Source organism: Marmota flaviventris, chromosome 6 (assembly GCF_047511675.1).
Source record: "Marmota flaviventris isolate mMarFla1 chromosome 6, mMarFla1.hap1, whole genome shotgun sequence".
In the NCBI taxonomy this organism is placed as follows: Eukaryota; Metazoa; Chordata; class Mammalia; order Rodentia; family Sciuridae; genus Marmota; species Marmota flaviventris.
This window is the reverse complement of record NC_092503.1, coordinates 6,972,528-6,995,390: the sequence shown is the minus strand read 5'-3', so window position 1 is coordinate 6,995,390 and position 22,863 is coordinate 6,972,528. Positions and strand designations below refer to the sequence as shown.

Below are 22,863 nucleotides of genomic sequence, written 5' to 3'. Positions count from 1 at the left end.
TCATACATTAAATCAGCAACATTTGAAGTCAGCTACCGTGTCTGATTCTTCACCCTGATCTTCTCTTAAGGAAGCTTCTGTCTCCTCTTCAGTGCTCAGTTCTGACTGTTTCCCACATCTGGACTGGTGCTGACTTACTGTGATGTAGGACACATGAGACCTGACACCTGAGGAATTTTCAGGAAGCAGGTTTATTTAAGTTGCAAAGGTCTGGAAGGGCCAATGCCTAAAAAAAAATCTGTGGACTGTAGGTTTAGACATTCTTTTAGATTTGTACTTAATGGATTGGTTACAGGACAATGACAATGGGTGGGTACATACCAGTTACTCTCAGTCTCATGTTTCAGGTCAGAGGTTTCACAGGTTTTTACCAAGGAAAACAAGAGATAGTGACTTTTTGCATAGCAACAAGCTGACATCAAACATCACACCTGGCATTTACAAAAAAGAAGAAACTTCAAACCACATTGAGCCCTCTGTAGAACTCCTGTCAAATCCTGTTGACACAGTAAAATCTTACTGACAAGATGGGAGGGGGTCCCTAGAGAAGCTTATCTGTTACAGTTATGGTGTGTGTGTGGGGGGGTACCTGCTCTGTATCAACCAAATGCTAGCAGCAGGTCTGCGCTGCCTCACTGTGGTAGACCTGCCTGTTGGGTGTCTGGCAGTGCTGCCTGGAGAAGGAGGGTCTGTTCCCTTGCTCAGCAAATGGGTCAGTGGGCTGGGGATATAGAACATGCTAAAAGATGTAGCAAATGGGTCAGCAGAAAGTTATCATAGAAAGTTTGCTTGAATTTTATAGAGCTTTAAATAAACACCTTTTTCTGAAGTCACGATACTAGTGGGAAAAAGGCCTTTCATGCCCAACCCTGACCACATTTCTCACAATCATCATTTTAAAAATTATGGGACTGCTTTAGAAATTCCTGCCTTTTAGGGAAACCCAAGTATAGTATGCATTAATTTAAATGCAGGTATATGTGTTGAACATAAAAGGATAAATTAATCTTCTTTTCAGTGCTGATGTAGATTGCTAGTTGAAAATACTCAAGTGTATTCCCTAGGTTGCTATGTTAATGGTTATATGCTGACATCTTATTTGTTTGATGTCAGGTTATATATTACTCGAGATTAAATACCTATAAAATAAGGAACAGAGTTTTTCCTTTCAGGCATTTAATGTCATTGGGAATTTTAAATGAAAAATGGACAGAAGTTTTTGTGTTCACTTAAATGGCTATTTAGGATGAACTCTTCTGACTTTAATCTTTTCTCAAATTTCAATAATTCTTTGGTTCCCCGTCAAGAGACACATGTGAATCATCCTGTATGTAAACTTACAAACATGTTCCGAAGCTTTGTCTTACTACCACTTTGATAAAAATATTACTATTTGCTTTTAATTGTTATTGTCATGTAACATTTTTGGAACTTTTGGGGTCTGTGTTGAATTATTAAAGATTTCTTTCTGTTTAAAGTTAGAACTTTGTAGATTTGTCAGAAAATTATAGAGAATAGCAGGTTGTAACCACAAGCTTAGGACACTGTCCTGTGTGTTCTTTTAATCTCTGTCTTGAATTTTTGTTAGTTTTCTGAATTTCCAGATCCCATGTGGGGTTCAGATTACGTGCAACTATCAAGGACGCCACCTTCCTCGGAGCAGAAACACAGTGCTGTGTCCTGGGAAGAGCTGAAGGCTATGGACTTGCCCTCCTTCGAACCTGCCTTTTTAGTGCTTTGCCGAGTCCTGCTGAACGTCATTCATGAGTGTCTGAAGCTGCGACTGGAACAGAGACCCGCTGGAGAGCCATCTCTCCTGAGTATCAAGCAGGTCTGCTTCAAAGGCTGTTTAAATTTTCAGCACTAACATTAGTCTACAGGGTTAGCCTTTTCATGGCGAGGATTTTTCTCTCCTAATTGTTACAAACAGGGAATAGCGAATGCATGTTCGTGTTTTTAGGTGTGCTTTTTAGGGCGATTTTAAAACGTTCTTTACCTTTAAGAAAGATCCTGATTCTCAGACTGTGGTTTAGCCTTTCTACCACCCAGTTTCTTGTTCTAAAAGGGTGTTTCCTTTATATTAGCCATTGAGTACTGCAAATAGATTCATTCTTTTTTTGTGTGGGGGAGGGGTAACAGGGATTGAACTTAATTGAGGGCACTTGGCCACTGAGCCACATCCCCAGCCCTATTTGGTATTTTATTTAGAGACAGATTCTCACTGATTTGCTTAGCACCTTGCTTTTGCTGAGGCTGGCTTTGAATTTTCGATCCTCCTGCCGTAGCCTCCTGAACCGCTGGAATTACAGGCATGTGCCACCGCACCCAGCAACAGAGTCATTTTTAAGAGTTTAAATTCTTTAAGTTTATATTTTGTTCTATTTAGAGAAAGTATATGCAGAGGAGAGGTATTTGGATTCCTTCCTTGCTTAAGCAGTTCACGTGTGGTTTAAACAGGGAGGACAACTTTTGGTTTCCCAGCTGGGCTCTTGTGGGGCTTTGGTGCTGCAGAGAAGGCTGAGGGATGCTAGATGCAGTTTTACCAAGCAGTGACTGCTGAAGAGTGCCTGCATTCATGTTTTGTGATCACGTTAACATATGGATATTCACTATCAAAATCCTTAATTTTTTACTTTAATCTACAAGAAAAGAAAGATAGATTTGTGGTTTTTTTGTAGTCTGCCACATCTATCCCCTGGGAATTTAAGAGCCAGGATGATAGGACTGAGCAGTACAGATGGAGGGAAGGGTGGATCAGGTTGTACAGGAGGTTCAGAACAGGATGTGTGTGTGGGAGGTGTCTTTAGCTTGTTGTAGAAGAGCAGAGCCAGTGGGCACTTGAGTTTGCACCTGGCACCCGCCAGAGCTGTCTCCACCTTAGCTCTGCTCCTTCCACCAGCCCGTCTCTGCTGCTATCTTGATGTCCACTTTGGCCCTGCTTCCCGCCTCTCCTCAGTATTGCGGTTGAGGACCTTCTAGTAAAGTACTGAACTCCCTTCCTCACAGATCACACCAGCAACACCCTGGTAAAGCAAGGTAGAGCTGACTTTTTGCTGGTGGGTTCTTGTGAGAATAAAATAGTAATTTTTATTAAAACACTTTATAATGTAGTATTGCTAGGGAACAAAGAGAATAGAAATTTTTGGTCAAATGCATTCAGAGATCAGTTATTGCACCTACGTGACACTTTTAATACAGAAATTTATATCTAAATAATCTGAACAGAACACTTTTTAGTAGACTTAACTACAGCCATAGCGCTCTCGTTGTAGATAATTCTTTTAAAAACCTTTAAGGACTCCATCTAAAAATTATCCATGTGAGGGACTTTCTAGGTCATCTCATTTTAGCTTTTTTCCCTCCTTATAACCTGACCTCCCAGACCTATATATTGCAAATTTACCTGTCTTTTAATCTTGTTTTCCTTGACTTCCATCTACATCCATCAGATTAGCTTAGGGTTTGTTTGCTTGCTTTTGCAAATATTAGACTTTTTTTGAAGGTAGACAAAATCACACATCATAGTAGGTAAACTCTACTAAAGTTTTTGAACAACTTCTTTGCTCTGCTGTATGTAGGTATGTTTGAATCTTTATTATGTTTTTAGTTAAAATTTACCAGTTTCCTCAGAAAATTTTTCTCTTTTCTCTCTTACAATAATGCAAATTAGTAGAAAAAATTGATCTTACTTTATAGAATTTACTTGCAATATAAATTTACTTATAGGAGTAAATATTTGTGTATGTGTATATGTGTGTGTGTGTAAGCACTTTTAGCAAAGCAGGTTGTTGCCTATATGTTATTTTCTGTGTATCTATGCTATAATTCTTTTTCTTTTAGTGGTACTGGGGATTGAACCCAGGACACTCTACCACTGAGCTTAATCTGCAGCCCACCCCCCCACCCTGCTTTTTTTTATTTTGAGGCAGGCCAAGTTGTCCAGGCTGGTCTTGAATTTGTAATCCTCTGCCTCAGCTTCCTGAGTAACTGGGTTTACAGGTGTGCACCAGAATCTTGGTGTAATATTAAAATACAGTTCTTGGCTGTAATATTAAAATTTCTGTATTTTCATTATTTTGTTCTTACTAAATTGAGACTACTACAATATTCATGAAAAATAAACTTTGAAGAACGTGGAAATTCTTTCTGGTTTTTCAGAGGCAAGTTTCCCCCTTTCTGAGTCTCTTGGTCGAGTGGTGTGGACAGTAGAGCTTGTCTGTTCTTTTGCAGCTGGTGAGGGAGTGTAAAGAGGTCCTCAAGGGTGGCCTTTTGATGAAGCAGTACTACCAGTTCATGCTGCAGGAGGTTCTAGATGACTTGGAGAAGGCCGACTGCAACATTGATGCCTTCGAAGAGGATCTGCATAAGATGTTGATGGTAAGGAAGAGGGAGGACTTTCTTGGGTATATGGACCAGGTGAGTGTGGCTGTCTTTCACTGCAGTTGGTCGACCTGGTCGCACATTACATTTATTTTTTTTTAGCTCACTTTCTTTTTCTTTTTCTTTTCTTTTCTTTCCTTTTCTTCCTTTCCTTTCCCTCCCTCCCTCCCTCCCTTCCTTCCTTCCTTCCTTCCTTCCTTCCTTAATCCTCAGTGGTTTCTAAACTGGCATTTTTTGGCAAGAATTGTCAACTTGGTCATTATCTAACTCTAGGGCAGTTCATCACGGTCCACAAAGAAAATCATAGTCTGGTCTTCTTTTTTTCAGCCACCTGTTAGCAGAACTTTTGGTAATTCCTAGTACAGGGCTAGGGACCTCTCATAGCTATGGAAATAGTACAGCAGAGCAAGAAAGGGATCTGGTGAGGACTGGCCAGGGTGCACACTTCCACCCCCACATGTCCATAGCTCTGGGGTACAGGTATGCTGAGATGAACCCTCGAACTCCTCTGGGGATGTCTAAAGGGAGCTTACCACAAGGATCCTAAGGCTCAAAGATGAAAGGAGAGTTCCTCAATGAAGTGGCACATTGAGGATTTGTAAACGACTTGATGGAGCAAGAGTGGACCTGTTTTACCCTGGGGCCCAGTCTTCTCACACGAATCATACTTGCCCTGTGTTTCTGATCTTTGGACCCTTGTTTATATTATTTTTTTCTAATAGAACTGTTTTTCTTTCTCCTCATCCTTCCTCCTTAACTAAAGCTACTTCAGACTTACTTTCAGAGTTTATTTTTCTCCAGAAAACTTATCTGATAATTTTAACCTTTCTAGCCTCCTTTCTGTACCTTCTTTGAACTCTCTTCACAGTTACTGTGAGAACTGTATTGTAACCTATCGTAAGCACAGTCTCTTCTCAGGGTTCCCTGATTGGACTGGGAGCTTCCTGACCCAGGGTTGTAGCTTGACATGCTTCTGTCTTCCGTAGTGTGCGGTGGAGTGTTGATGTGCATGTGCGTGTTGGAGTCTCTAGGGCAAGGCCATGGGCAAGCCTGGATCCTGGCAGGGTGGTGAAATCATGAGAAAACTGCTGCTTGGAGGGTGTCGTTTTGGAGGGTCTCTCACTCTTGCTGGTTCCACTGTGTCCTGTTCAGGCTGGCTACAGCACCTCCAGGAACCACCCCTGTTTTCTACGTTGGAAGAAAAAAGCCAGAGTCCCTTGCCAACCAGTGCAAGCCTTGCCTCAGCAGCAAGAGCTCACCCAGCATGTTTCTCCTTCTCTCAGTGGCAAGGCTGTGGCGTGGCCTCTTTCTGTCAGTGGAGGCTTGGAATTCACATGTCAAACAGCTTTTCAACCTTAATAAGAGTAGAAAATGAAGGAGGTGCCAGGGAATGGAATTTAAAATAATCTGGTATTTATGACAAGTAATTATGATGTAATTGAGATTATTTTCTAATTGGCTAGAATACATGAAAGACCAGTGTGTGTCAAATGGCTATATTTTGAAGTAATATCTATTTCCTACATCAGAAAAATTTTTATTATTGAAAAGTTGTGGTAAAAAGCAACACATAATTGTTTGTTGTTGCTTTCCATGGACAATCAAATGAAAGTTTTTGAAAAAAAAAAAAAAAAGTTCCTTGCTTCTTGAGTTGTTTCTGATGGCTTCCAGAGGCACCTGTGCCCTGTGATGGGCGTGGGGTGGGGCCAGGTGAGGAGCAACAGTTTAGTTTTCACTTTGCTGTCCATGATTTGCATGAGTCAGTATGTGTACTGTCATAGATGAAAAAACTGGAAATTACCAGTGGTTTTAAAATTGTGCCCTGTAGTGTGCTAGAAAAATCAGGGGAATGTTTAGAAGACTGGGGGAACCTAAACAAAAATCATTGTCTCTGTTAGGAAGGAAGGAGAGAATAGCTCTTGGGTAGGCAGTCAGCTCTTAATTACCCGGTACCCTTCTCTTGAAACCTACCAAAAAGAGAAGAAAAAAAAATCCATATTCAGAAAAGGAGAAAATTTGCAGCAGTACCCATTCCTTTACCACCATCCCACAAATTAAAAAGATTGATGGAATTATTTGCCTTGAAATGTAGACTAAACCAGAGCAGATGCAGGCTCTGAGTACTTCCCACCTTAGACCTGGAGAGTCTGGAGCCGTGGTGTCCCTGTGGAGCTCTGCTGTTGACTAAAGATGTGTACATGACACAGGCTGCAGTGGTGAGATGCTCAGTGTTCCCACTGAACTTGCCAGCCCAGAAGAGCTGCCCATGGGAGCACTGCTGAAGTGCGGGGGCAGGGATCAGCAAGTTACTATGCAGAAAGTCCACAACTCAGGGTTGTTACAGTGTGTGACAGCATCCTCTCTGCTTAGAAACTGAGGCGCTTACTGCGTGTCTGTGGTCCAAGGAGACGACTTGGTGAAGGTTTGAGGCCACAGACCTAACTGAAGCTGAGCTGCCTCAGCTCATTTCCAGGCCCCTAGCTCAGAAGTAACCAGGGCAGGGAACGGACGGTGGAAGGACCTGTGCTTGACCTAAACAAACCACGAGTTTTACTCAACTTTTTTTCCCACTGTGACTAAAAGATCTGACCAGAACAATTTTAAAGGAGGAAAAATTTATTTGGGGGCTCACGGATTAGAGGTCTTAGTCCACAGACAGCAGGCTCCATTCCTCAGGGCTCAAGGTGAGGCTGAACATCGCGGCAGAAGACTGTGGCAGAGGGAAGTGGCTCACATGGTGATCAGGAAGCAGAGAGAGAGGTCTCCACTGGCCAGATAGAAACATGTACTCCAAAGCCATGCCTCAAGTCCCACCTTCTCCTGCCTCACCCTACCACTTCATTTGCTACTCAGTGAGTCCTCTCAAGGGATTAATTCACTGCTTGGGATAAGCCTCTCAAAACTCAATCATTTCCCCTCTGAACCTTCTTGCATTGTCTCACATATGAGCTTTTGGGGAACACCTCACAGCCAAACCATAACACCACATAAAGAGAAGTCAAAAGGAAAATGTGAAAAGTGAGGAACAAGAAGTGTAGTTGCAGAAGATACAAGAAAGAGCCCATGTGTACACAGGGTTTCTGCAGAAGGATAAAGAACTAAGGAGCAGGGAAAAATTTTTCATTCTGCACCTTAATTATTGGATGTCTATTGTGTGCCGGGTGTCTTGTAGAGTACTGAGGATTCAGTGATGAGTGCAGACTTAGAGTTTTGGAGTGATGGGTAGATTGGTTATTATCTAATCATGCGTGAAAAATTCCAGCTGTGAAAAATACTACAAAGGAGAGGCACAGGTTTTTTGTGGACCCTGAGGGTACGATTTGAGATTGTGTGAAGGTAAAGGAAGGATTCTCTTGAGAAAGGGACACTGGGATTTATCTGAAGGTTGATACATCCAGTATAACCCAATTTATGTAAAAAATTTTAAAAATACCCAAAGGTATAATATATGTTGTCATCTGTGTAATGACAGATTGTTTTGTAAAGCATACAGACTTGGAAAGAAACATGCTAAATTCATGATATTTATTGCCTCTGGGGAAGAAGGATAGAGAAATGAAGAGAGAGAAAGGAGAATTAACTTTCTGGTATCTTCTTACAGAAAAAATTTCTGAAACAATATGACCAAATATTAATATTTGTTGTTCTAGGTGATATTTGTTAGATTGTTTTTTGGCCTCCTAACTTTCTAACAGAAGCAATGAAAAAGAGACTGAAATAAACACTTTTCCGACAGGAGGCAGCAGATGCCAGCTCTCTGTGTTGGGAAGGGGTGTGGCAGGAACGAAGGTTCCCAAGGAAAACAGTGAAGAGAGGCCTCTGGCTGCAGTGATGAGAGGGCTGGAGGCCGGAGCAGCTGTAGGATCCAGCGCCAGGTGGCCCCTAGCGCTGCATGTGGGAGTGCTTGGGTTAGAGTGCATAATGTGTATCGAGAAAGATGTGTAAGAATTCAATTTTAAAGTGTGAAATTGGAGGGACATAGGGTGGGTCACCGAGAGTGACTGCTGGGGCCAGATGGTGTAGCCGGGTGAATCGTGAAGACTGGATCCAGTAAGAGCTTGCTTCTTAAGTTGGCCTGTGAGCATTGACAGCCTTTGGGATTGACTCTGATAAGGGGAGAGATGAACATTTATGCGTGTGTGTGCACATACCCACGTGTGCAGAGGGAAAGTCTGTGCTAGGAAGTTGTGCTGATTTCAGGAAGAGATGGGTGTCACGATGCAGATTTTGAAATGAGGGGGAACAGCAGCTCATTGTAAAGAAGGCGGGGAGTATATGTGCACATTTGCATTTTTGGTGTCAGGAGGCTGAGAGATTTTATGTCTAATGACTTCTGGCTTTTTAAATTATTTTTTTAGTTGTTGATGCACCGTTATTTTTATTTATTTATGTGTATGTGGTGCTGAGGATCAAACCCAGTGCCTCCTACAGCCAGGCAAGTGCTCTGCCACTGAGCCTCAACCCCAACCCCCTGTTCTTTTTTTAAGAGAGATGAACTCCTCTGCTAAGAATGGGGGCGACAGTATTAGTGGGTTGAGGAAACGGAGGAGTTTTAAACGATGGTTGTAGAGAGATGAAAAATGAGTAGTGAAATAAATACGATCACCAGGAATGCTGGATGTCGTGTGGTGGACGATTGTGATTGAGCAGAACAGTGAGACTTCCTGACAGGTGGCTTCCTGGTGGCTCTCAGCTTCTCAGTGTGGACACAGGGAATGGCCTAGCTGTGCTTTGGCTGGCAGTGGGGTCTTAACAAGCAGTGAGATGAAAAGCAGTGACGGACTTCAGCATACTGACGAGTGGTGTTGAGGAGTGGGCCTGTGGGAGCAGCTGACAAGGAAAGTGGACCCAGGAAGGGGGTTGTGAGTTGGAGAAAGACCGGGCTCTGTGGACTCTGGCGGCTAGTTGCTTGGTGGGAAGTTGTGTTAGTGAGTGAACAAATGAACTGAAGGAGGGGAGGAGGCAGGGCCTCAGAGTGTTGGCTTGGTCCTGGGAGGTTGGGCAGTTCTGGTGTGAGACACGAGGAAGGCCCTGTTGGAGGAGGAGGAAGCCAGGGGGCTGAACTGAAGCAGAGTCGAAGTCACAGCATGGTGCTGAGCCTGAACAGGGTGGGGACTCGGAAGGTCAGGCCAGAGCTGACAGACAGGTCTGAAGCGGGCAGATTGGAAGTCGGTGATGACAGGTGAAGACGGAATTGATGGTACAGCTGGAACCTAAACCTTCAAGGGGCAGAGTCTTTCTTTTGTTGAGCTTTTTAAGTGAGAATGTGGAAGAGTAGTGGGTTGAAAGTAGCGGTGAGGAAGCGTGGGGGTGCCAGCTGTTTGCAGCCCTTGGGTGTGAGGGGAGATCCACGAGGTGAGGGAGCACCGGAGTGTGCGAAACTCGCTTCTTCTGGGAAGATGGTGGGTCACACACGGCTCTGGTCGAGTGGCCCCAGGCCTGCAGAGCACCACTGTACAGCTGGATGGTGGGGGACCCAAGCCTTCAGAAATGCAGCAGAGGAATGCTGTTTTGAGATGAAGGAAAGATTTGCAATCCACAGACTGAAAGTTATCACTGGTTCTGAGGAGAAACAAAAAGAGAGTGAACTCTTACATTGTAGTCTGTGAAAAAACTGAACTTGAAGGTAGAGAAAGAATCCTGGGAACTCCTAAGTGCAGGAGGCAAGTCACCTTCGGCAGTCGAGAGCAACGTGGCAGCTGGGCATCAGGCCTCATGGCAATGTCCCACTCCGTGTCAGAAGGTGTCCTGAGGGAGAGAGTGTGTGATTCGGGTGTGCTCTTGAGGTCAGAACAGCCTCTGTGAGCCTGTCTTGAGAAAAACTGCTTGTAGGTAAAACTCTCCCACCCAGCAGCTCAGTCAAAGGAGGGCTGAGGCCTGGCGGGCTGCCGCAGTAGAAGTGGTGGTGGGCACAGACCCACTTCAGGACAACTGATAGTCTGGTCATACATCTTAAGTTGTTTAATGAACCTTGGGAAGTTAGGCCACACAAATCTGGGGCATCAGGTAGGGGAGGTGCGGCATGTCCGCCTCAGTGCACACCTGCCCCCAGCTAAAAAGAACAGTGAAACCAGCAAAGATCCTACTCTCCTACGAGAACCACAGTTATGTTTGTTCATCATGAAGATTTCTTTTTAAAAATTTTTTTATTGATTATATTATAAAAATATGTAACAGTAGGATTTGTGTTTCATATATTTGTATGTGAATACAACATACTTTAATAAATTTATTCCCGGTACCATAATGAACATTTCCAAGTGCTGTTTTCCCTATTATTGTACTTTCCTGTACATTGTGAATTTTTTAGTTATTAGGCATGTAAAGGGATGTGGATGATGTGTGAAGTTGCTGAAGAGTTATACAGTTTTAAAAACGATCTACCCTAGACCTTAGCTTATGTGGCAAAGACCTCGCCTCTGTGTCTCATGTTCTCCACAGTCCCTTTTGACATGCCTGTCTGATTAGTATCTTTTATGTTAATAGAGGTGAAGATGTGGATTGCTGAATTTACTCTCAAATATCTCCTTTTATATTTTTGTATTTTAAGGTATATTTTGATTACATGAGAAGCTGGATCCAAATGCTACAGCAATTACCTCAAGCATCCCATAGTTTAAAAAATCTGTTAGAAGAAGAATGGAATTTCACCAAAGAAATAACTCATTACATACGGGGAGGAGAGGCACAGGCTGGAAAACTCTTCTGGTAGGAATCTTTCTGCTTCACAGTATGGCTTCTTTCCTTTCTCACTCTTCTCCTGGTTTGCCCGTGGAGTCTCTTTCACACGTTTGAATGTTCAGTTACTTGAAAATTATAATCATTCATACCTGTAATGTACCTGCCCCTCTTCTAAGTTTTGAATAGTGGTGCTCAACCAGAGTTGATTTTGACCCTTGGGGACATTTGGCAATATGAAGACATTTTTGATTGTCAACATTTGGAGGACATAATACTGGCACCTGGTGGGCAGAAGCCGGGTTGGACATCCTGCACTGCACAGGACGGGCCCCACAGCAGGCAGTTATCCACCCAAAGTATCCATTTAGAACCTGAGAAATCCTGCTTTAGGGTAAACCCTCTTTTTTTTTTTTTTTTTGTCTTGTTATATCATTTTAATAAAAGGAAGGAAGTGCTCCAAGGGTAGAATAGACCTGGGTGTTTCAGTTGTGGTGGGGACAGTCAGAACTTATGTATTTCCACTGACAGTTTTTTGGTAATTTAGCCTAATCACACATCTCTTCATAACTGGTTTATGCTTGATGAAAGCATATAGACAGAAACCAGGACGGTCTGCAGGAGGGAGCACAGCACTGGTCTGTTGTAGGAATGCGTTTCCTCCTGGGTCAGGCCCACACTGTTGAGCCCAGGCTGCAGTTCAGAGGACTCTGCCAGTGGCCACTCCAGTCTGACTTGCTTTGACTCAGGTGAGCTCGGGACTCTCCTGTGCTCTGGACCCTGTCAGTGTCTCCTGGTGCTCTCTCCCCATTGCTTATATGTTGGTATTTCTTCTGCTTCGTTTCATAAGTCACGTACACCCTCGCTCCTTCCTGTCATGCTCTAGCCCCTTAACTTCCATGTCAGGTGTGCTTCTGACTCCAGCTCCTGGCTGATCTGGACTCCACCCATCTCTGTCCCATTTGGATGTCTCAGAATCTTTTATCCACTTTTCTGCCTGGATTGTAGGTCTTCTTACATCCTGTTTTATTCTGAGCAGTGAACTTGCTCTTGTCTCCTTGCTCCTGGGCTTCAGGCTGTGGTCCCCAGGCAGGCTTTCCCATAGTCGGCCTTCTTAAAAAAGGCTCTCCTTGCTGTTTTCAGCATCACTGCCCCCCCGAGTTCCCCTCCCACTTTATTTCCCTTAATTGTGCTTTGCCTGTAACTTATGTTATATTTTGTATTTTCTGCTTGTCGTTGCTGTTTCCAGTCTATCAAGCTTTGTTGAAGAAAATTTTGAATAGGTTCCTGCTAGTTACACTAGAAATATGTAATTTTTACTGCACCCTCATTTCTTCCTTTCAGCATTTGTATCTTTGTCTTCTGCTTGTCCTTCAGATGCTTTGAGCCCAGGCTCTGGCTATTGCCTCCCACTCCTTATTCTGAGAGGCTCCTTGTCCTCCCTGCTGCCCCTTGTTTGGACTGCCCATTTTGGGGTCCCAGGTCTGCAGTCGACTGCATCTGCCGTACTGGAGCCACAGCTTCTGCTCTGCGGTCCACCCTCACTTTTTTCTTGAACATGTGCGGCTTCTGGTCCTTTTGGCTGGCCCTGAGAACACATGCAGAATTGGACCTCTGCTCACACTCCTGCCCCTGCTCTTCTTGAGCTGGCATTGTTCACATGTCAGGGCAGTACTCTCTAAATCATCTCCCTATTCTGCCTGCACCTCACCAGAATCAGATGGACCTTGTTACGTGGCACAGCAGGCCATCTCTGAACACTCCCGTGGCTCTCAGTCTAGTGAGAATGCCTGGACAGTGGCCTTTGGGGCTGGCCACAGTCTGCCTTCTTACTGACGGACCTTGGCCCTCATCTCCTCCTAGACTCTGCTTCCTGCATGTCCAACCTGACCTACCTTCTGTTCTCATAGGCTGGGCTTGGCTCCTGCCACCGCCCTTTGCAGTTGCTGGTCCTCTTCCATGGACTGCTCTTCCAGATATTTTCATGACTCATTTCCCCACTTCCTTCAGGTCTTTGTTCAAATGTTACCTTCTCAGCCTATTTTAAATCAAAGTTTCTACCCATAAGGACTCCTTAGCTTTTTTCTCTCTCCAAAGTACTGATTATTAATCTGAAATACGATATATTTTATTTTTTATCTCTCTCCACCGGAGGGCTTTTTTCCTATTTTTGTTTACTCCTTCTTAATAAATAATAGGCATTCAGTCACTGTTGAGCAAATCCACCCTGAATATTCTTGTATGATATTCTTTTTAAAAGCATGTGTCTATCGGGTCCTTTCCTACTTAGATTTTTGGTGCCCACTTACTTGTCCAACAAATGATCAAATAAAGTAGTGTGACATCCAAGGCTCTTCCCAGAATGGTCCCATTTACTGTCCCAGTCTCACTTTGACCCTTGGTGGCATGAGCAGCCTCTGCTCCTCTTGGCTGGGCGGTTTCCTTTTCACTAACATGCCTCTGCTCGACACATCTCCATGCGTGATCCTGTTTGTTGTTCTTCCTGAACTGGCTTCCGCCTGTCTGTCCTTCTGACAGACCCCCTCTTCCTGCTCTTCTCCCTGTTAATATTAGACACTTGTGCAAGGTGGTTGCAGGGCTTTCTGGCCATGAAACAGCTTTGCGTTCAGCTGGGTTTGGTCCTTCTCTGACAGCAACCCTCGCACTTGCCGTCCACCACATCTACTACAAGTCCTGTGCCTCCCTGCCTTCTTTTGCTAGGTGATAAGTGCCTTTCCTTGAACAGTATCAAGGTCATTAGACAGTTGTTGAAGTTTTATTATATTCATTTAGATTTTTTTGACTACTGGGTGTTCATTTTAACATTAGTGTTTAGATGGTGTGTTCAATGAGAAGGATCAGCTATATAGAGTATTTCATGTTTGTCAACTATAGAATGCTAGTTGTGAGGGAAATTCAAAAAACAGTTGCATTGAAGTAATTCATTTTGCTTTTGTATCCCATCATTTAGTTTGACATTTTTTATCATAACATTTTGTAACATTTGTTTAAGATGGAAATAACATTTGTGTAATAATCACACAGCCACTAGGAATATAACATAAGGCTGGGTGTGGTAGCTCACGACTGTTGGCTTCGGAGGCTGAGGCAGGAGGATCACAAGTTCGAGGCCAGCGTCAGCAACTTGGCGAGGTCCTTAGCAACTTCGTGAGGCCCTGCCAAACTAAAGAAGGCTGGGGATGTGACTCAGTGGTTAAGCACCCCTGGGTTCAATCCCTGGTAACAACAACAACCAAAAAAGATTATAAAATTTTATGGTTTGTGATGAAATAATTGGGTAATAAAACAAAGATAGGTATGTGTTATAATTTAGATTTTAACTTTTTCACAATAATCATTATTTTATATTAGAAGAAAAATTCTCATTGTTGAGTTTTAAGTTATTATAGTAGTAGCTGAGCCTTTTGGTTTTAGGAAGATTTTTCTTCCCAGTTTTATTCTTGTTATTTTTGTTCCCTTAGTGACATCGCAGGGATGCTGCTGAAATCCACAGGGAGCTTTCTGGAATTTGGCTTGCAGGAGAGCTGTGCCGAGTTTTGGACCAGTGCTGACGACAGCAGTGCCTCAGATGAAATAAGGTCGGAGCTGTGCTCCTTCCTGCTCCATTTCTCCTCTCAGTTCTGCTGTCAGTGCTGAGCCTGTGGGAGCCTCGTTCAGACCCAGATGTGTCGGGCTGGAGGAGTTTGGGCAATAGACTTAGCGGGACTTGCTTCTTACTGTCATGTCTTTTTATGTCTCTTAGTTATGGTTTCATGTGAGAAATTTTTTGAAAGTGAATTTAAGAGTTTATTTCACATAATGAAAATAATACCTTTAGAGTAAAGGATGAAGTTGACTAAAAATGAGTAGAATCAGTGATCTCTATCCACAATTGCTGGAATGTCTTTAATGAGATGTTATGTTTCTGTCTTTTGAAACTTCTGTAGCAGTGCATGGTATGTGTTAATGACAGTGGATAAATTTAGCTTCTCCTTTAAGCTAACTTTAAGCTTAAATATATGAAATCATGGTTTACTCCCCTGTTGAATTTCCTCCAGTTCTATGCAGACGCTATTTGTGATGAACCATTGAAATTGCTATTTGTGGCATATATATCTGCCATCGAGCCGTTTTGTGGCCGTATATCAGTCATATGTAATTCAGTCTTAGCTAATGCTCAAATGAAACTGGCTCTCCAGAACTAGAATGTTTTCTGTCTCTCACCACCCAAAGTTTGATGCAAAACACGTTTTGGGTTTCAAAATACCTGGGATGTTTCTATGCCAAGGTTAAAGAAAGGGGTTCCCACACACGTTCTCACCTGGGGAAACCAAATTGAGTAGTTGAGAAATAGAATGCGTCAGTTTATAGGTCTTGTAGTTTTGAGATCTAATATCATAGATTTTAAATAAACATAAGAGTTCAAGGTGACAGATATTGAACTAAAGAACATTTTATGATGCTCTAATTGTTCACTAGGGATGGATTTAATAGGAGCTTTATGCACAGTGGTGCATTGAAACTGGCTTGCCTTAACTGACTGTGCACATCCCTTCCGAGGCACTGCTCTGTGGAGTCTCACTGCTGCCTTGAGATCCTCCACAGTGGGAGCATTACACCTCACAGATGGACATGTATTACATGCCACCATGCTTTTGCAGAGCCAGTTGTTAGACATTTACCAGACTGTACTTATCTCAAACTCCAAGAAATTATCAATGAAACCTTTAGGAATTTGACCTATTATTACTTGAAGGTATCCTGCATATATTTAAAGGACATGAGTACTTCCTATAAAACTAAGGAGTGGGCTGGGATGTAGCTTAGAGGTGGAGTGCTTGCCCAGGATTGAATCAGGAGCTGCACACATGCCCATCCAGAAAACCAAACCGAGTAGCCAGCTTCTCCATATTATGTATACGTTCACAGTAATGGCTTGCTCCCATTGAAAACGCCTGCAGTCTTTGTTACTGTGACTTGGGATTTGCTTCATCTTTGTTGTTCATGCTGTTGTGTCTGGGGCACACCTGATGGCTTCTGACCTGGCTTTGATCTGCTGGCAGGAGGTCTGTTATAGAGATCAGTCGGGCACTCAAGGAGCTTTTCCACGAAGCCAGAGAAAGAGCCTCAAAAGCACTTGGATTTGCTAAAATGTTGAGGAAGGTGAGTTTGCAAACCTGATTACTTTCCTTTATTTTTTTTTAAATTTTTTCTTTTATCTTACTTTTAAGAAAGCTAATACTAAAGAAGTTTCTTTGTAACTGATCCTAGGACCTGGAAATAGCAGCAGAATTTATTCTCTCAGCCCCGGTTAGAAACCTACTAGATGTTCTAAAAGCAAAACAGTACGTGAAGGTAAATAAGTATACTTGAAATACTTTGCCTTTCATTCTTTTTTCTAAAATAGGCATACTTTTACAAAAAGTTCCAGATAATGAAAATTTTAGGCTTTGGAGGCCATACATTCACCTCATTATAGAACTGCCCCATAATTTCCCAGTGAAAATTAGAAAAACACTTCTTATTTGACTTAACATATCTTAAGAATGCAGATAAGTAATCAAATATTTACACATACTACTTGGTTAAAATAATGTACATGAAAAGATAACCTTGATTTTTAATAGTGGCTTTTTCACCCTCACTTTTCCTGAAGCAGCTTGAAGTTTTTACATGGATCTTTGATGTTGGTGTCCGGTCCGGATTATCACTAGAACCACTTTTTGAGTCACCATCTTTACTTCCCTTTGCTTGAGATTTAGTACTTTGGAATCTATATATGTTATTGTTACTGGAAATGTTATGCCACACCGAGGGATGTGTGGGATATGTGGCTCATACAGCACCACATTATTGTCCCTTGTTAAAATGATGGGTGATGTTGACCCCCAGCAGAGCATCAGGTGACTTGAAAAGCTTCACACACCAGTGCTGACTGAAGTTGTTCCATTCCCTCCCAGGAGTATTTTGTGGTTGAAAATTGAACAATAAAAAGATGTCCCATAACTGGAGAGACTGAAAGGACCTCCCCCAGTCCATTCCCAGACTTTCTCTTTCCGTCACTTTGACCTCAGTTGCTTGCTGTTCCCCATACTGCTCACATTCTTGTCTTTCCCAAATCCTGTCCCTGAACCTGCTTTTGTTTTTCTTTTTTTTTTTAAATAACAGATTTCTGTAAATGCATAAGCCTAGATCATTTCTTTTCTAGGTACAGATTCCTGGCTTGGAGAACTTGCAAGTGTTTGTTCCGGACTCTCTGGCGGAGGAGAAGAGCATCGTCTTGCAGTTGCTCGATGCCGCTGCGGGGAAGGACTGTGCAAAGGACCCAGACGACGTGCTCGTGGACGCCTATCTGCTTCTGACCAAGCCCAGTGACCGGGCCCGGGACTCAGATGGTGGCTGGGGCACCTGGGACGCACAGCCTGTTAAGCTAGTGCCTCAGGTGGAGACCGTGGATACCCTGAGAAGTATGCAGGTCAGTCTCACTCCAGGTCCCACGTCCACTCTCTGAGCCCCCACCTTCTAGCTACTTTATTTACTTAAAATGCTTTCAGAAAAATGAATTTTTACTAGCCCATGATGGATTTAACTGCCCTGGTTTGCTCAAGAATATGTTTCCCAAAAGAGTGCTTCAATGTTCTACTGGTAATTTTCAGTATAATTTGTACTGAAATGTTCCATTAAATTTTATAATTATGTTACATTATACTGGAATATTTGAAATGATACATCTGTTTTATTTATGCCTTTCCTTAGTTCAGGTAGTTAGGTCTAGAGACCCATGTCTTAAAAGAATTATCTCAGTAATTTAATTTCTAATTCTAGAAATTCCAGTAACCTAAGTATTCTGGCTTACTGATTATTTAATTATTTTTATAGCAATGGCTATTCCTGCTCATATAATAAGGATCCCAGTCAGTTTATATGCACCCTGATTTTAACTTTAAGGAGCTTCCCATGTTACCTGAGTCCAGCTTAGGGACAGAGATAGGAGTGTCCGTGTGCATCTTAGTCAGCCTGACCAGAACGCAGTCACTTTCATTATGTCTCCCTCCGGCCCATAGACCTGCCCTGTCTCCCCAGGTGAGGAGATGGTGCAGGCTGCCCACTCATTTAAGCCAGGAGCATGACAGGTAATATAAATCTAGCTTCCCCACTTGCAGTTAATCACTAGCCCCGACACACCAGAAGTGTATCCAGTAAGTAATGCTTTCCCTGCTTCCTCAGGGCTACTGTCACACTCAGAAAGTCGTCGTCCCTTTCCTAAGTGGTTATAGTTTCTTTTAGTTTTCCTCCTTTCAGGCTCACTGTTGTTCTTCAGTTCTGTATTGGTTGGTTGTTTTGGAACTTTGAGAATGATGGTTGTAACAGTGAACTTCAAATACGGCAGTGACTATTTCTGTTAGACAAAATAATAATAATAATACAGTTTTGATCTCTTAAATGATTCACACAAGCCCCCTTATCTGATCCTGGTCCTATTCCTGCATTTTCCACCTTGACATGCTGCTCCAGAGCCCATGTTCACACCCCCAACACTCCACACTACAGAGGTCTAGCTATGTCAACACTGCAGGCCTGTGCAGTGCGGTGGGTTCTTCTCCACTGTGTGGGAAAACCTGGACGTCATTGCCCACTGCAGAGTGTTGCTCTATGAGAGCAACTTTGCTTGCCTGTGACTCTCTGGTCAGGTGGTTGTTGACCTGGTGGCCGTGGGGTTGACATTGCTTTTGGATGAGGTTTGAACTAGAGTGGGAAAGCAGCCTTTGGTCTTTGTCATACCCTGTGTCTGATTTCCCTCCTAGGTGGACAATCTTTTACTAGTTGTCATGCAGTCAGCTCATCTCACGATGCACAGAAAATCCTTCCAGCAGTCCATTGAGGGGCTTATGACTCTACGCCAGGAACAAACGTCCAGTCAGCCAGTCATTGCCAGAGCTTTGCAGCAGCTCAAGGTACTGCGCCTCCTCTCCCTTCCCCGGCTCTGATGACTATCTTTGGGCATGCTGCTGTGGAAGAGTCGAGAGACGTGACATAATGTTATTTGGGGAACAGGAGCTCTGAAGTTGCCCTCCATTCTCCCTCCCTCCCCAATATACACTTTTCCTCATATCAACCCTTTCTGGAACTGAGGAAATTTATAATTGGAAAGGAGTGAAAATCGTGCAGTTAAGTGAATTCATAATGGTCACATGGCTGAGTAGCAAAGTTGAAGCTGGACTCTAGGTCTCTTCATTCCTAATGTACATTAATTTCTTTTTTAGCAATTTCCAGGATTTACTACCAGAGTTCCATATCAATGATATGTAATCTAAAGGAAGATTTATTTATTCCTTTGTTTAACAAAAGATTTAGCCATCCCAAGGATGCAGTGGCACATGCCTATAATCCCAGCAGTTTGGGAGGCTGAGACAGGAGGATCAAAGCCAGCCTCAGCAACAGCAAGACACTAAGCAACCCAGTGAGACCCTGTCTCTAAATAAAATGCAGAATAGGACTGGGGAGGTGGCTCAGTTCAAGGGCCCCAAGTTCAATCCTCAGTAACCCCTCTCCCTCAAAAAGGAACAAATGATTCAGCCAAATTAACTATAATAGGGAAAATAATCAGTTGTACATGGGCACAAAGGCCTTCAAAGTCTGTGGCAAGCCAGAGCCTGTATTCTTTTCCCATTTTTTTTCTGTTTTCATCACTTTCTATTTTGTACGCATTTATCAGTCCTGGTCTCATCTACACTTTCCCACAAGCCATCAGTTATGTCTTCTCAGTCACAGTAAGGTGTGATTTCTTAAAGAAGTAAACCCTGAAACTACAAGACAAATCATTTGAAAGACATTTGCTTTTTTCCCTTCCAATCTGACTTGTCTTATTTATCTATAATTCTCTTTTATAAATTGTAGTCTCACACCAGTGGCAGAGTGGGAGACTTTTGTCTTTTATTTTAGTCTGAGCGGATGAACTCTGGAGTGTGAGGATTTTATGAGATGCTGATTATTCTTGAACTTGGGGAGTTTATACCCTAAGGACCTAAAAACTTACCACAGGCCTGAAGGCTTAGGGCCCCGTAACAGCAACTTGAAGGGTTTCAAAAGATGCAAATCAGGAAGGAACATTTGGGCATGTGTGTCCACGGCTCAGGGTGGTGGATATGTGCTGACTATCGCATGGTCTAATTTGGCTGGATTTTGGTATATGCAATGGAAAGTAACAGTAGCAGGTAAGGCTGTTGAAATATGCTGGGTGAAAACCATTTTATTTTCTTAGCTTCAGGGAAATGCTGATGATTTGAGAAATATATTTTTGTAACCATATATGGGGGCAGTTGTCTGATGGATTCTGTGTGCACACAGGTGTGTGTAAGGACGGGTGGGAAGGGAGAGCATTCTGAAGCTGTTGTGATATTGCCTGTGGAGTCAATTAAAGCTTGTTTTAGTCTGTGTCTTATCATCTGCTCTGCTGACATTTTGGGAAAATAATTACTTGTTGTAGGGTGTGTCCTGTGCATTGGAGGATGTTTAGCAGCGTTGCTGGCTTCTGCCCACCATATGCTATTAAATTCTACTTCCTTCCATTTTAATAACCAAAAATATCTCCAGGCAGTGCCAGTAACATTTCTGGTGGTTGATACACAGAAATACTGAAGACACCAGCACCTATTCAAAGACCAGATTGTAATTAGGCATTATCATTTTAAGTGGATTTTTTTCCTTTTGTGTTTTATAAAATGTTAAAGAATGCCAAGTACAAATAAAAATGAAAATAATATAATTCCCTCTGTATTCAGTGATTTCTTTTGCTAACTAAATGTGATCGTAATGTGTTGTGGTAGTTAATGTCAGTGTGATGATGAATGTAGCATTCCTTTTTAAATGCAGTAAGTAATGTATGATTTGCTTCATTTTGTGTCCATCGTGACTTCGCACTCTTCAGAATGACGCACTAGAGCTCTGCAACAGAATAAGTGATGCCATTGACCGAGTAGACCACATGTTCACCTCCGAGTTTGATGCCGAAGTTGATGAATCTGAATCTGTCACCTTGCAGCAGTATTACCGAGAAGCAATGATTCAGGGGTACAATTTTGGGTTTGAGGTAGGTAAAATAAGAGGAACAATGTAGTATACTTTAGTAACTGCTTTGTAAGTTACTTACAGAAGTATTAAGACTCATTTAACAACAAACTTTATTTGTTGTAATCATAGTTTAGCCAAGAATATTACTGTACGTTGCTGCCAAATATTGGAAATTTTAGTTGACTTTTAAATTGTTAGATAATTGCCTGGTTTTTATTTTGTTTTAACAGCTTTCTACTACATTTTAAAACTTTAAGAGATGTTTAATATGATAAACACATACTTCTTAATATAAGCTTATGAATAAAGCCTTTATGATACTGCATTTTTAGACACTAATTCTTCATGCAGTTCAGAATATAAAGATTTAATTGGATTTTACTTTTTGGTTTTAGATAATGACATTTTTAGCAGACATGACATTATAGTGTGTAGGCATTACTATAATAAATTTTTTATAATTTTGATATACTTGAAATCTTCTTACAGTACCATAAAGAAGTTGTTCGTTTGATGTCTGGAGAGTTCAGACAGAAGATAGGAGACAAATACATAAGCTTTGCCCGGAAATGGATGAATTATGTCCTGACTAAATGTGAGAGTGGTAGAGGTACAAGACCCAGGTAATGTCCCAGAAGCATGCCTTCTGCATGAGTCATCTAGGGTTGGTGGTATTTTGTTCCTATATGGTATATGAAGTTTTGGAGCAGGTGGTGTAACAAGGAGGATTCTAAACTTGATAGTGATCAGTTTTTTGTTGTTGTTGTTGTTGTTTTACTGAATATATATACTTAGGCTGCACGCCTAAGTGGTGCACGCCGATAATCCCAGCAGCTCAGGAGGCTGAGGCAGGAGGATCGAGAGTTCAAAGCCAGCCTCAGCAACAGCAAGACACTAAGCAACCCAGTGAGACCCTGTCTCTAAATAAAATACAAAATAGGGCTGGGGATGTGGCTCAGTGGTCTAGTGCCCCTGAGTTCTATCCCTGATTACCTGCCCTACCCACAAAGAAAAGAAAAGAAAATCTATACTTAGGAAATCCTGTTAACTATTAGAAAACTTTTACTATAAACTTACTCAACACAGGCATTTGTATAAAGATAAAACATGTATTTTGTTCTAAAGAGTAATTTTCCAGTTATATTACTTTCCATTATCATGTAATATGAGACTGCTGTAGCGTTTCCTTGGTGGGTTTGTGATTATTGAACATTTTCATGTGACAGGTGGGCAACTCAAGGATTTGATTTTCTGCAAGCCATTGAACCTGCCTTTATTTCAGCTCTGCCAGAAGATGACTTCTTGGTATGGAATAGTCTATAATTTTCTTTCATTAAGAAACAAATTGAGGGGCTAGAGCTGTAGCTCAGTGGTAGAGCGCTTACCTAGCATGTGTGAGGCACTGAGTTTGATCCTTAGCACCACATAAAAAAATAAATAAATAAAATAAAGGTATTCTGTTCATCTACAACTACAAAGAAAAAAAATTTAAAAAAAAAAGTCAATCACTCTCTATTCTCTTGTTTATGTGTTTCCTATATAAATATGGTTCTTGGAACACTCTAAATAGCATAGCAAGATCTTAAATGCTTTTATTTTTAATCACAATAGGGTTAAATTAAGTCATTATCTGGTATCCAGTTGTTTGTAAACCCTGGTACTTCTAAAATATTAGTTTCTGCATTTTATAAACTGAGTAAGGATTAGCTATTTCACTTCAGTGTAATGCTCGAG

The 22,863-nt window shown here is 42.1% G+C and overlaps 1 protein-coding gene across 5 annotated transcripts in view; it reads left to right on the top strand.

Moving 5' to 3' along the window:
- The window catches only part of Map3k4 (mitogen-activated protein kinase kinase kinase 4), a 104,594-nt gene that overhangs the window by 60,586 nt on the left and 21,145 nt on the right, over positions 1 to 22,863 (top strand). For all 5 annotated transcript variants that reach the window (XM_027939451.2, XM_027939448.2, XM_027939450.2 and 2 more), the window contains exons 4-14: positions 1,589 to 1,831; positions 4,231 to 4,377; positions 10,931 to 11,088; positions 14,541 to 14,657; positions 16,122 to 16,221; positions 16,330 to 16,413; positions 17,267 to 17,533; positions 18,864 to 19,013; positions 20,987 to 21,148; positions 21,619 to 21,752; positions 22,356 to 22,434. In XM_027939451.2, the coding sequence (XP_027795252.2) occupies positions 1,589 to 1,831; positions 4,231 to 4,377; positions 10,931 to 11,088; positions 14,541 to 14,657; positions 16,122 to 16,221; positions 16,330 to 16,413; positions 17,267 to 17,533; positions 18,864 to 19,013; positions 20,987 to 21,148; positions 21,619 to 21,752; positions 22,356 to 22,434 (1,641 nt within the window). The remainder of the gene's footprint in view (positions 1 to 1,588; positions 1,832 to 4,230; positions 4,378 to 10,930; positions 11,089 to 14,540; positions 14,658 to 16,121; positions 16,222 to 16,329; positions 16,414 to 17,266; positions 17,534 to 18,863; positions 19,014 to 20,986; positions 21,149 to 21,618; positions 21,753 to 22,355; positions 22,435 to 22,863) is intronic.